Below are 14,077 nucleotides of genomic sequence, written 5' to 3' on the forward strand. Positions count from 1 at the left end.
CCTGAAACTAACACAACATTGTAAATCAACTATACTTCTATTTAAAAAAAAACAAAGGAAGAAAGAAAGAAAGAAACCCTGCTAGACATTAACATGTCATGTTCGGATGACTGAGCTTGGCAGACACCATCAAAAGGATCATGGCTTCAACCTCCTTTACTCTGTCCTTCATATATTCACCCACAACACATAAAGCACCTTTCATTTTCAACAACATACACTTTTGCAGATAAAAAAGGTGACCCACACTTTCATTTTCTTTATTTTTCATTGATACCGTATGAATACAAAGTTTCTAGAAAGCTACAAAATGTCTACCACTTTATCAAGAAGGCATCAAAATGTGTCACTTTGCAAAGACATGAAAACACCTGCAGGAACTGACACAAAAATAGCATTTTTAGAGTGATGAAATAATTGCACTTAACTGTCATGGATATTACAGTTATCACACATATGTACCGCGAAAGCTAGAATACATTTTTTTTTTTACAAAGCACTTTATAAAAAAATTCTCTGCACACAAACCCTATAATTTTCATATAACTATCATACTAAAGATAAATTCACTTTAAAGCCAACACTTAGAACATTTTTAAACAAAAAGGTACCAGTACCTAAACACAGACGTTAACAAATACAAGAATACTGTACTGCCAAGAGGTTTAACCAAATGCCTTTTCAAAGTTTCTGCAAACAGGTTATGAAAACGTATGTGAGAATTTGCTCCCATCCCCCCATCTCTCCAATCTACCCAAGAGGAACCTTCTGCCTAAAGGCAGGCTCCCCAGCCCACTCCCAGCAGCAGTACAATATCAAAGGAACCACTGACCAGATGAAACGCTTACGTCACAAGCCCATTTCATACACGTGACACAAAGACACAGACTGTGAGAATCCCATTAAGTCATTTAGAATGTGAACAAACACACGTGGCAAAAACCGATTTACATAAAATTTAAGCATATTAAAGAATTAAAGGCTATTCAGGTTTCTTTTTTAAATGTTACAAAACTTTTTTTTGTCATTTTTTTAGGCACATAGTTTTTGTTTTTACTTTTTTTTTTTTTTCCTTATCTGCAGTCATGAGCCTATTGAAAAAGGCCTACAGAAGTGACTCTTTCAAGGAGGTAACAGGGAGATGGTTTTTTTTTTTTTAAAGAAGTGCAGTTAATATCTAATTTACACAGTGAGACTAATCACGGAAAATGACTGATGCAAAAAAGAAAAGAGAAGGAAGGAAGGAAGGAAGGAGGGAGGGACCGAGGGAAGGAGAGGGGGAGAGGGAGGGAGAAAACCAGAGACTGGTTTCCAATTGATTTACACCTAGATTCTGTCAGCCTCTCTCAGAAAAAGCGGAAGGGGAAACAATTTCATAATGGAAGGCAGACAAAAGAGAGCCAACATGATAGAGGTGGAATCTCCTGGAATCTGACCCCATTTCACGATGAACGAGAGGGAACATAAATGCTATTTCAAATGCTAAAATGATGGAGTGGGGCATATAACAGACTCAATGCAAATTCACAGAGAATAAAACAAGTTTACGGCTTAGGAAGTAGAACAATAAAGACAAATATTTCATCTTACTTAATGGTGCATGACTTCAGTGAAACTATCCTTTGCAATGCAATTTTAAACACAAAACCTTCATTCTTAACGATATAAGTAATGAGTTAATGAGAGCAAACTATTGCCAAAGAAAGCACAGTAACAGTTGAAAAGGGAAGCAGGAAAACAAACATTTGATTAATTTCTTCCAAGTTGTGGTATAGTCCTGACATGACAGGGAGGGGCTGAATTCAAGCAGCTAACTATAACTTGTGTTGAGCAATTTCCCTTTTCATTTAATTTTTTTGTTTTCTTGTAGAAATTTCTATGAATACTCACAACTTGGTGTGGATAGAAATCACTCCTGAAATTTCAGACAGCCCAAAGAGGGTATTCTTAAAGACACCAGGTAGAGACAGACGGACCATACGCATTCAGAGGCTAACTTTCAAAGATGTCTAATGTCACTGTAAAGTCTATATTGGTAAAGAAAAGTCTTTTTTGTCCTGGCTTTTGTTTGGCTCGTGTTTTTGCCTTCTCATCCTTTTCACTCCTCTTCCTCCCCTCTATCAATTTTCCCAATTTATACAAGGTTTTGATAAAAGCCAACACGGACTCTAAAGAGTTGCCCTTTGGAGGGCTGGAACATTCTTCGAGAATTCCGAATTGTGAGTGGTGCTCTTTGGAAGTTTCTCATAGCACATTCAGACAACACTCAGAGTCAACATTTTCGCCCTAAGAAGAACACTTCAATTGTAATGACCCTAACCCATTTTTTGTTCTGCACTGTCATCTCAGTTTGAGGCTTCCAACTTTCAAAACGGTATCACTGCGTAAACCAGAAGTGCGCGCTGTCATCTGAGTGGAAAGGCAGGCCTCCACAGACTGGACATGAGCATAAGGAGAAGGACAAGTCTGTCCACCAGCCGAGAGTCTGCGGTTTGTGTGCAAGTTCCCTCAGGCGGACGCAGGGCTGGGTGACGGGCGGAGATGGCGCACGGGGTCACGGCGCACAAACACACCAGTTCCTGGGGGCCCTCCTGCCGCCGTGCGCCCCGGGGGCATGGGTGGCAGGGGCTCCCCCACGGCAGGCAGACAGCGCAGCAGGCAGGGTCCGCGTCGTGCTCTTGTGAATGGAGGCCTGTGGCTGGTTACTATCCCAGTAAACCAAAGGCATTACGGTGATCTCAGAATATTTTTGGTCTCTCTACAAATTATCGTGATTATGGCAGCACTTTTCTAAGCTGGAATCTCAAACCAAAGGCACTTTCATGCTAGAGTGCAGAAGATTCACAAATAGCTAAGTATTTGGTCATGAATTTAAAAGGCAACATTAAAAGTATACAATTTGCTTTTCATAGTAAACTACGAAGTTGCAAAACCTTCCATTTTGGTATAGACATTTGACAGTGTGGTCAATGAACTGACTTCTGTTCATTTCAGATTTCAGACCAAGAAGTCAGTTTCCTATAGAACTGGAGAAAAATGGGCTTACAAAACAAAAATGAAAACAATGCTTGCTTGCTCTATTTTAAATACCGTGCCGATCAGTAAAGGGACATCGAGAACTGGTGTGAGAAAAGGCTGGCGGCACGACTAAGTATCACTAAGGCACTGCTTACTGAACGCTTTGGCAGCTCTGAATTGAAAACTTCCTACAAAAGTTAACAGTAGTAAGAGAAACGCTTCCAGCTTACAAAAGGGCTCACAGTTCCGAGGCAGCCTTCTGCACTGCAAACCCTACACGCAACATCGCAAAGATTTAAGGCTTTTCAGAAATGACATGTGCAGGGTTTTGCCACAGAAACATCAACAGAAAGAAAGAAGCAATGCAGACGTATCCTCTTAATGTCACAGGTGTGAACACCAACACAAAATTGGTTCTACCCTTCGTTAGGACAGGTGTAGTGTACCAGAGCATGGACAAAATCATACAAGTTATCGGTACCTGGTTTGAAAAGTTGACTGTCATCTTGTGTGATTTAAATAACTTACGTTTGTACAAAAACAAACTGCAAAAGCCACTAGAGTACTGAGACCTAAAGAAGACTTGGGTTTGTAACACCAAGTTCTGGGCACGGGGGCTGTTTTTTGGCTGGTCCGAGCGTGGGACTTTGCTGCTGGGATGCTTTGTGCAGAGAAATTTGACTCAGAGCCTGTGGCAGGTGAACTGTCCTCAGGGTAAGGAAAAGGCTCATCAGCTTTCCTATCTGCTCGCGGGGGCCTCCCAGACAAGACACTCCAGGGCGAGAAGCAGCACCACCACCAGGAGATGCAGCTGCTCTGGCAGAGGAAGGGGGTCCTAACCGCCCTCTCTCTCTTCCGCCCTGAGCACCAGAGAGGAACGACCCCCGCCAAGAGGCCAGGGATTAAGTGGCAGGAGTCCCAGAGCCTTACCCTTAATCTGTCACTGACCAGCTGGGTGACTCTGGGCAAGTCATCTCCCCTCTGGGCCTCAACTTTCTCATCTACAAAATGGAGGTCACAGGCATACCTCGTTTTATTGTGCTTCACAGATAGCGCAGTCTTTAAAAGTTGAAGGTTTGTGGCCACCCTGCGTCAAACGAGTCTACCAGCGTCATTTTTCCAATAACATTTGCTCACTTCACGTCTCTGTGTCACATTTTGGTAATTCTCGCAATAATTAATAATTGAATCATAATTCAACTTTTTTATTATTTTCATATTTTTTATGGTGACCTTCAAGTTTCTATTGTAATTGTTCCGGCATGTTTTATCAATATTTTTAAATTAAGGTACATGCACTGATTTTTTTTGACATAATACTATTGCACACTTAATAGACTACAATATAGCGTAAACATAACTTTTATATGCACTGCGTGACTCGCTTTACTGTGGTATTTGCTTTCTTGTGGTGCTCTGGAACTGAGCCCGCACTAGCTCTGAGGTATGCCTGAAGACTGTGCTTTCCTAAAGCTCAATAAAGAAAAATTCGATCAGCCCTCTTCCAAAATGAATCCCTCTCTCCACCATCCTTAAAGATGAAATGTTCCAGAGGTTTCTCTAAATTCTACAAAAAAGCAATGAGTGCAAGGCTAAAAGTAGAAGACCAGAGGAAATTTATTGAAATGATTAAAGGTTTGATAATGAGAACTATAACCTTATGAGAAGTAATAAAAATGGGTGGGATTTTTTTTAACCTGATAAAATAAGCAATGAAGAGCAAATTAAAAATGCTCTTTAAATAGGTGTGAGTTGATTATAGGGATGATGGTGGCCAGCTGTCCCCAACTTTCCCAGGGAGGAAGGAAAAAATACTTGTAGCAGAGATTCTGTTGTGAAATAGAAGTTCTGAAACAGGAAGAAACATGGACACAATATCATTTGAGTAATATTCCTACCTGTCTCTTGATGGCCTGAAACAAAGCTCCCAGGAGAGAAGCTTTCTCAGGGTAAAATGGAAGGAGAAAGAAAATCTCAAATACGGCAATTGTGACCTGTCAGATGCAGGGCAGTGGTTCTCAACCAGGGGCAATTCTGTGCCCCAGGGCACATTTGGCAATGTCTGGAGACGTTCTGGGTTGTGACAACTGGGGAAAGGTGTATCTAGTGGGCAGAGGCTAGGGACGCTGCTAAACCTCCTACAATGCACAGGACAGCCCTGCACCCCAGAGAACTATCTGGTCCAAATGTCAACAGTGTCGAGAAACCCTGATCTAGGGTAGCTTGGACGTTCTGGGATTCTAGGATATGTTTTGAAAAAGCCCCAACTTTATTTAGGTCTCTTGCTAAGACGAAAATGAATACCAGAGACCAAAGCCCAGTTCTTCAGCTTCTCCCTATTTAGGCTGTGGAAAGTGGCCTCCGAACTCTCCAGTGAAAGCACAAGATGTCCCTGAATCGATCCTGGTAGTGGAGCGTCAACCAGGAGATAGAGCACCCAGAAAAGAGCAGTGAGGACAGAGCTTTGGAAAGGCTTCTTTATGGTACAGAAAGCTTTACGAAGGGAGGAGACTCTGCATAAAGGGTGAAAGACCAAAAACAGACTTGGATTCGATGTTATAACACAAATCTAATCCCAGGGTCTAATTTGGGAGTGACAGAGAAAGGGCTAAGAGGTTGGACCAGTGGTTAAGACAGGGAGAATATCTGCCCTGGAGAAATCTTTAGAGGAACAAGACAAGAAGTAAACTTGTTTTAAGAGCAGAAAGCAATCCTCAAGTTCATCCATGTAAACCCCCAAACTCAACTACAAAGGCATTCGGAGGAAGAGGACAAGCATCAGAGGGCCCAGCCTAACTCTGTGAGTTCAGCAGACCAGGGTACGCCCTTCTCTGCAGCCAAAAGAACTACCCTCTAGCTGGTGTTCTTGGGTCTCGATCTATTTGCGCTTTGAAAAAAGTAAATCCTCAGAGCCCTCCGGGCAGCACCAAAGAGCCCCATTCCTGGGAGAAAACGTGAACCAAATACCTCTTGCCCTGAAGTTCTGGGATGGTGTGGCTTTTAGCCACATAAGATCATTTGCGCCCCTTGGTCCTGAGAGACTGGGGGTAACACCTTGAGTAGAGACACAGGAGATGGGAGCAAAAGAAGCATCCCTAAGAAGGGTGACCGAGAGAAGTCGTAAATATGATGACCAAGGAAGAAGCTTAATGCTTGGGCCGAAGACCAGATAGAAGGGTGGGCCACTAGGGCAATTCTTCAAAGGTCCACTTGGAATCAGGGAACAAACTGTAGTCTCTTTATGGAGGGAAGATACACACCATGCTACTGGCTTATGTAAGGGATGTGCGTTCCAAAAGGGGAAAATTCTACGCTTTCTCCTTTGGTCTTCCCAGTGACCAGGGTCATGGGTTTGGGAGAGGTCAGGCTTGGTTCTTCTGTTTGCCCCGAGCCAGCCACACCCTCATGACCACCAGATACTAACCAATATATAAGCAGGGTCAGAGCAGGTGGTGGGACAGGGAAGGGGGTGGGTAGGTTATTTGAATGTGACAGAACAAAGTTTTTATTTTCTGGCTTGACGTAAAAGTCTTGACATATTTCACAACTTACAAAACATTTTATGTTCTAATAGTGTTAACCTATTCCTGACAATTATGAAAAATGTCACTTTCCTCCAGGAAGTTGGGGAGTATGCCCTGTCCCCTTCGCAATGAAGCACTTATGGAAATAACCCTAGACAGGTGGCCACATCAAACCAACTGTGCCTGGACAATGCTTTGGAATATTTGGGTTGGAAAGTTGAATTCCTCCTAGGAAGAAAACCTCCCAAATGTGCCTGTTTGGAAAGGGCAGAGATAGATAGCTGAGCCTCTTCAACCTCAGTCAAATAAGTATTGTGACTTATTGAGAGATGTCAAGGAAATGGGTGTCCTTAGCGAATACACCTAGATCTACGGACACAGATTGAGAAATACACACATATCAGCACCTAGAAAACTGAGTGACACTGAATAGATGTTCAATAAATATGTGTTGAATAACTATATATGTATATGTGTATATATGTACACACAAACACACACGTACACATATAGTTACAGCAGGTTAATATGCATATTGGATCACCAGAAATAATTTACCCACAGGCTGGTGAGCACACTTGTGATTTTCTGGGGAGCAGAGATCCTAAAACTGATGAGCCTTTTATGAGTTTGGTTGATGAAATTTCTCCCAGCCACAGGGTTTCTATAATTTGCAGCTCACAGTGCAGTATTCATGCCAATTTTAAATTTTTGTTATTAAATTTCAGTGGTTCAAATATTTACTCATCTTACTAAAAAATTTGGTTGTCCATATAAAATATAACTGCACACACAAGACTATAAACATTGTAATTTTAGATTTTCAGTATTTATCTACTTATTGCAAAAAGAGCCATCTTTTCTTTTTCATTAAATAATCATCACATTAGTACAATACAATTTTATATTTTTTAAATATACTATATATGTTAAGGATAAGGGGTGAAGTTTTCTTCCTCTGTAATAGCTGTTTCAAGAGTTTAATGGATTAGGAGATTAGTTTTAACCTTGAGGAAAAAAGTACAAATTTGTCTCATTAGGATATTTCTACCAAGCATTTCTTAAGGCTATATTTTAACATTTGGTTTCAAAAAGAAGGAAAAGTTTCATTTAAAAAATAATTTAGTGAATTACATTCTTTCATAACTTCCACCCTAATTTGTTACAAAGATAAGTCTAAAGATTCTTAGTTTTGTGTACTAATTTACATTTATATTTAAAGATTAATTTTACTTGTATCTTAAAACAAGAATTTTATGTTGGAAAAAAAAAAACACTAAATACATTTGTATAAAGGCTGTAAATGTCCAATGGTAAATGCTCTGTCTTAATTTTTTTTTCTACCACAACGAGAAACAGGTCTCTGCAGACAGAGACTTGGGTTCTTAAGGTTCATCTTTCTGAGGAATTGTGGGCTGTGGATCTGAATAACACACAGAAACAACTCGATTTCTCTTTTCACAACTGTACCAGAACTTCACAGCTACAATGAGTATGAACACATGAAAAAATGACTTCACTCAAACAGGATTTAGAAAAGTTGGGGTGACCTCAGGGCCAGGGCAGCACCCCTGCGTGGTGAGGTTTACAGTCAGTCGTTCAATCATGGAGAGAGTGTGTGTGTGTGTGCACATATGTGTGTGTGTATATACAGATATCTATATATATAAATAATCACGGTTAGTCCTTTACAAGCCTGTAAATATGATGCTGTGCTCCATGTTCACTATTTGAAACTTCAAATACACAGGCCATGCACAGGAGAGTTTCTTGTGTATCCCTGTTTGTTACCACCTGTTTTAATAAAAAAAAAAGTATAAATGGAAAAGAATATGAAAAAGAATGTACAATATATATAGGTATAACTGAATCACTTTGCTGTACAGCAGAAATTAACACATTGTAAATCAACTCTGTCAATAAAATATTTTTTAAAGTATATATATACATATATATCTATATCAAACACCACATGAATGAAAACATATTCCATCTGTGTCATGATGACTACGATTTACTTGGAGAGGAATATGGAGTCCAATGTTCAAAAAGTGGATTGTTAAGAGATCTGCCCAGCCTCCCTCCACCCCCTCCAGCACAAACTCAGGATATTACAGGTCCAACTTAAATCCTATTTAAGCTTAGTTACCATATGTAAGAAAGACCTTACAGATTGGGTCTCACTCAGAGAGCCTAAGAAGACACCACAAGAATTAGTGTGGGGTTTTTGTTTTGTTTTTTTTTGGGGGGCGGTGTGCAATTTCTTTTACAACACAGAGAATTTTCTATAATTCTGTCCCATGGGACAGTCATTTATCCTAGGGACTGTCTCCTATCTTATTCCGAAACCTCTACTAAATTCCATTTCACGATAGCCAATGGGAGACATAAGCTCTGTGAGTGCCTTGCTCACCACTGTATTAACATGCAGTGCCTGGACTCAGTGAAATATATGCTGAGTAAAAGAACAGTCACACAGTTCAAACCCATGTTGTTCAAGGGTCCACTGTATTCGCTGAATGGATGGAAATTCACAGAATAATAGCCACCATCTGTTCAGTGCTTACTATGCACCTCCTCTGTATTAAATGCTTTACAGAAAGTATCTCATATAATATTGCAACAACTCTAGGAGCAGGTGCGATATCACTCCCTCTTTGACAAGGGAGGATGCTTGGGGTTAATTTGTTTAAGGTTATACTAATGTCAACGAAAAACCCAGATCTTCTGAATCTGAAGACCTTTTTCTTACCCGTTATGCCATGCTGCTCTAGATAAATGCATTGATACAGTGATGAATCATCTACTTTTTTTCTTTTTTTTTTTTCTGGGTAACAAAGTTTTTTTTCAATACTGGTACCCACCTGCTTTTCTAGTCTCACTCCCTGCCACTTCCTTTGCAGATCAAATACTCCAAGTATGCAAGTCTTCCAGCCCTGAAATCTTTCTCTCCCTCATCCCTATATCCAAACAAATGCCGTGTCCTGCTGCTTTTACCTCCTGAATAGTTCTTGAATCCATCTCCCCTTTCCCCTGCCACAGTCCAAGGCACCAGCAAAGCTGACCTGGACTCCTCCACCAGCGGCCACCCTTGCCGGGCACCAGTCTCACCTGCGCACAGTAGTCACAGTAACCTTGAAAGAAATATGAATCTGACAACAACACACTCCTGCCTAAAAGCTGAATGGCCTCTTTTAAACTTTAGGATGAAAAGAAAACCTGTTCTCATCCTACAAGGATGAGAGTGAGCGGCCCATTCTGGCTGGTCCTACCCGACCAGCCACACTGCTCTGTTTCCAGTCCTCCTCCTACCACATTCCCACCTGCCTGCAGTATTCTTCCCTTCCCTCTCTGCCTCTCTATCCATCTGGAGACACCTCTCAATTGTTTCTTCCTCAGGGAAGCCTTCCCTGACCTCCTATTACACGTTCTCTTGTCACCATGCACCGACCTCTACCAGCCGCCAGCCACAGGTGAATTACACGCATTTTGTGACTCCCTGTCCTTGATGAATGCCTGCCTCCCTCACCAGACCCCAGGATGCCTGGTCCCGCCTGTCTAGTTCACCGCAGCCCCGCAACTGACATGTCAGTATGCACCCACCGAACAGGCCTTTTCTTGGTAAATCTGAAAAATATCTGCTTGTCCATCAGGCAACTTAAATATCATCTTTTAACATTCCTGAGAATTCCCCACCTCATTCCAAGTACAGGTGCCTGCTCAGGCAGTTCAACTACTCTGTGCTCCCATGATGTCTGTTTCACAAGTTTACTGCAGCCATGATGGTCTTGCATCGTCATCGTCTATTTACCTGCCTCGTTCTCCCTACAAGGCCCAGATTTCCTGTGTTTTATTTGCACTGTATTTCAGCAGCTAGTACAACCTTTCCATAACTTAGCCGAATGAATGCAAACATTCTCAATAACCTTTGAGGTGGAGAGGGCAGACTTGAGCACTTTGTTTGTAAACGGAGGAAACTGAGGTCTGGAGACTTTAAATGTCTTACCCAAGGTCATAAAGTAGAGCTGGGTCCTAAACTCAAGTCTTCTCATTCCATGACCATGACATCCTGCAAAGTGTCTTTTCCATCAATTCAAATCTTAATTTACGTCTATCACTGGCTCTGTGACCTCAGGAAGGACTAACATTCCTTATCCATAAAATAGGAATAAAAATGACTTCACAGTTCTGTAGTTGAGAATTTCATAATATAATCTACAAAAGATTCAGCACTGTGCCTGGAACCTCTATGATCTATTTTACCTTCTTGCAGACTTTCTATGAAAGACTATATCCTATTTAGGCTTCATGCTTGAGATGAAGGAGGAAGGAAAAAAAATGTTTCTAGCAACCTGTATGTCTGAATATGACCTCAAAAGATGATCGGAATCCTTGGCCCACAATTCAGTCGCTGTCTTCCTCAGTCTGATTGCCACCATTAAGGCCCCAAACCTACAGGGTCACCTCAATTCCTGAATCATTCTGACGAAACCAGAGTCTAGCCCACCAGCCAGTAAGGCCTAGAACTGGCCGTGGTGACACAGGTTTTGTATCTAATGTTCCTAGTAAAACACCTGCAACTGTGTCCAGCAACTGTCATCTGGCCATGTCCCTACACCTGAGGAAGTGCTGAAAAGTATGATCTCTCCTGTTTATCAGTGAGATGACTTCATTTTCATTACCCAGGAGTGCTGGCTTAATTTCAGTTTTTCTACAGAAAACTATTATTTCTAGCAAACATTTACTTGCTACTAATTCTATATTTATTTGCTTCTAATTCTTCATATCAAAGGGATGTACATAGTTGCTTAATGATACGTTTTAAAATTAATTTAACCTGGTAAGTTAAATGGATGGAAGCCACGTGTTCCAAGGGAGCATTACTGATATAGTTACATGGGTTTTGTGGGTAATAGTTACTTACAACTTTCCCTGATCATATTTATCTTGGCTGTGCTGTGAGGTTGGGTTTTAGGGACTGAGGACATATTTCTTAACATGCTGAAACAGTCTCACTGGTTTGTAAGAAACATCTAAGACTCCCTCCAGAAGAGGGGGGGTGGCCATCCACTCAGAGAGTTTTGGTTAATTTCTGAGGCAACTTAACGTCCATACCAGGATGCCACACACACCTTCTGGTCATCTGAGCACTAAGGTGATCCATCTGTTCTTAAATAGCAACAAAGAACACCTATATGACAAGTACCTGCCAGCACCCCAAACCTTGAACTGCTCAATTTTCACCAAAGACCATTAGAAAAAGGATACTAATGAATAGTTATAATATGTTTTCCAAACTTTCTCCTGGACTGCTAGTTTCCAAGTTTCAGAGGGACATGGACACATATGAGAATCCACTGAGATTCTCTCCTTGGAATAAATGAAAATTAGATATAAAATTATCAGTCTGCCAATTGTATACCCATAATCACGTGTCTGTGAACTCTGAGGCTCCCTGTGGCTCACTTAACCAATCCCCTATAGCAGTGGGTCTCAACCTGGCTACACACCAGAACTACCTGGGGAGCAGTAAAAATAAACAAAAACCATGATTCTGGGTCCCATCCTTCAGAATTTTTAAAAGCTTCCTGGATGAATATCTTGATATGCAGAAGGTGTTTAATTTCTTGATTTTTATTTATCTTTTTTTTTTTTTTTTTTTTACAGTGGCATACAAGAGCTGGCTCCTACTAGCTCTGAAAGTTATTGTTAAATATGAAGGAATTTCGTGAGCTGGACAAATATTGGTAGCTTGAAATTGCCCATAGAGACTGTATTTGCAACAGTGGAAATGGGCAAAAGCTACGGATCAGGGTTTTGGAAGGAACTAGGGGAGAGCCTTTTTTTTTTTTAAACCAGCACATCACTGATTGAGAACCACTGTCCCACTGAATCCAGAAAGTCCAGGTAAAGAATTCTTGCTCTAAGTATTCTAGTTCTTAAACCTGGTAACAAAGAATAACAAAGTAGGCCTTCAGAGGGCTGAATATTTGACCACAATATTGTCCTACTGCCCCTTTTTGCAAAATTGTTTCCACCAAATTTTGTTTTGGCATTTTGCCTTTGGTTTAATCAAGGAATGTTATTTTTAAAAAATTAGCTTTATGAAATCCATTACTGCATATTTTATAGGTATATTTTGAGAAGAGCACTGTACTTACTAACCTTCCTAAGTAACCAAATGAAGCCCCCGTGAGAAACTGTTTTAAAGTTAAATTTAGGGGGAAAAAAACACACAGAGCATTGCCCAGGGGAACCAGAAAATTTTCCCATCATGGACCTTGAGCACCATTGTTTTTTCCTTGCCCTTTAGCTGCCCATTAAGTTTTGACCATACTTTTCAGCCCATAAATATTCTCCCCCCGCTCCTGGTTATGCCACTGTATTCTAGTTTATATTTCTCCTGGTACTGAGGGTTTATATTTTGCTATATTAATGTATGTTACTTATAATAATAAGGCCTTGTAAATCCTTCATGAAATGAGTCTAGGTACGTTTGAAGCACAAACCTGCTGACTCAGCTTTTGCCTCATTTATGATTTGTATACCATGGTGCTGCTGAGACTCACACTTAGCTAATACTGGAATTACCCAGGGAACCTTAGAAAAATACACATGCCCGGGTCCTATCCTCAGAGATCCTGATTTAACTGATCTAGGATGCAGCCCTGCTATCGGGATTTTTAGATATTCTCCAGGTCTTGCTAATGTGCAGCCAGAATTAAGAATCTAGTTGTTATCACCCTCACCCTCCCTTCCCAAATTCCAGTTCGGCTAAGCTTAGAAAGCCCAGCCAGATGAGACCCCTTTCTCTTCCACAAACTTGAGCCAAACCAAGTTTGCCCTATGGATGTGTGAATTCAACTGCTGATTGACCACCTGGGGCCCAGCCCCACAGTCTAGCCAGTTACCCTTGGCCCAAGCCCCAGCACCTCCCAGGCCCATCTTCCCCACCAGCCTCATGGCTGAGTCTGACAAAACATGAAAGAGACAAACAGTTACCAATAAAATTGTGAAGTTTTCCAAAACACTGTTCATCATATATTTCTCTGGTAAGTGTTTGAGCTTGTGGATGAAATTGATCATATATTCACACATCGGGGAGCGGTTTATTCGGTATACAAATCGGCCATTCTCAAACCTTGCATATTCCGTCTGTGAGGGAAAAAGGATTTGAGCATTTGTACACTTTTGACTTCAAAATACATAAAAAAGATATTACTGCCTGTAAAAGCATTTTACTTTTTCAACATGAATCACCTGCTATATGCTGCACTACTTATGTAGTTTACTTCATTTTAAAAAATCCTATCTCCAAACTTAACACCATACTCAGAATCCATTATTTTTCTGGAAATTTTTTTTTTTAAACTTGCGAAGATCCCACTGAAGCACTTAGAAATAAGAAAGACACTCTTAGATACTCTGGATCAAAGAGGAATTTAAAAAGAAATTACAAGCTATCTAAAGAGTAATGAAAAAGAAAATATTTACATCAAACTTTTGGGACTCAATGAAGCTATACTTGCAGGAAA

At 40.7% G+C, this 14,077-nt stretch overlaps 1 protein-coding gene across 1 annotated transcript in view; it reads right to left on the reverse strand.

The window, feature by feature from the left end:
* Positions 1-239: 239 nt before the first annotated feature.
* Positions 240-14,077, reverse strand: part of TEAD1 (TEA domain transcription factor 1) — a 264,328-nt gene continuing 250,490 nt past the window's right edge. The window contains exons 13-14 of the mRNA XM_082341601.1: positions 13,545-13,697; positions 240-8,336 (exon numbers count right to left, since the gene is read on the reverse strand). Coding sequence (XP_082197727.1) covers positions 8,223-8,336; positions 13,545-13,697 — 267 coding nt within the window. The 3' untranslated portion in view covers positions 240-8,222. The remainder of the gene's footprint in view (positions 8,337-13,544; positions 13,698-14,077) is intronic.

This window comes from Balaenoptera borealis (assembly GCF_965194805.1).
Source record: "Balaenoptera borealis genome assembly, chromosome: 11".
NCBI classification, from domain to species: domain Eukaryota; kingdom Metazoa; phylum Chordata; class Mammalia; order Artiodactyla; family Balaenopteridae; genus Balaenoptera; species Balaenoptera borealis.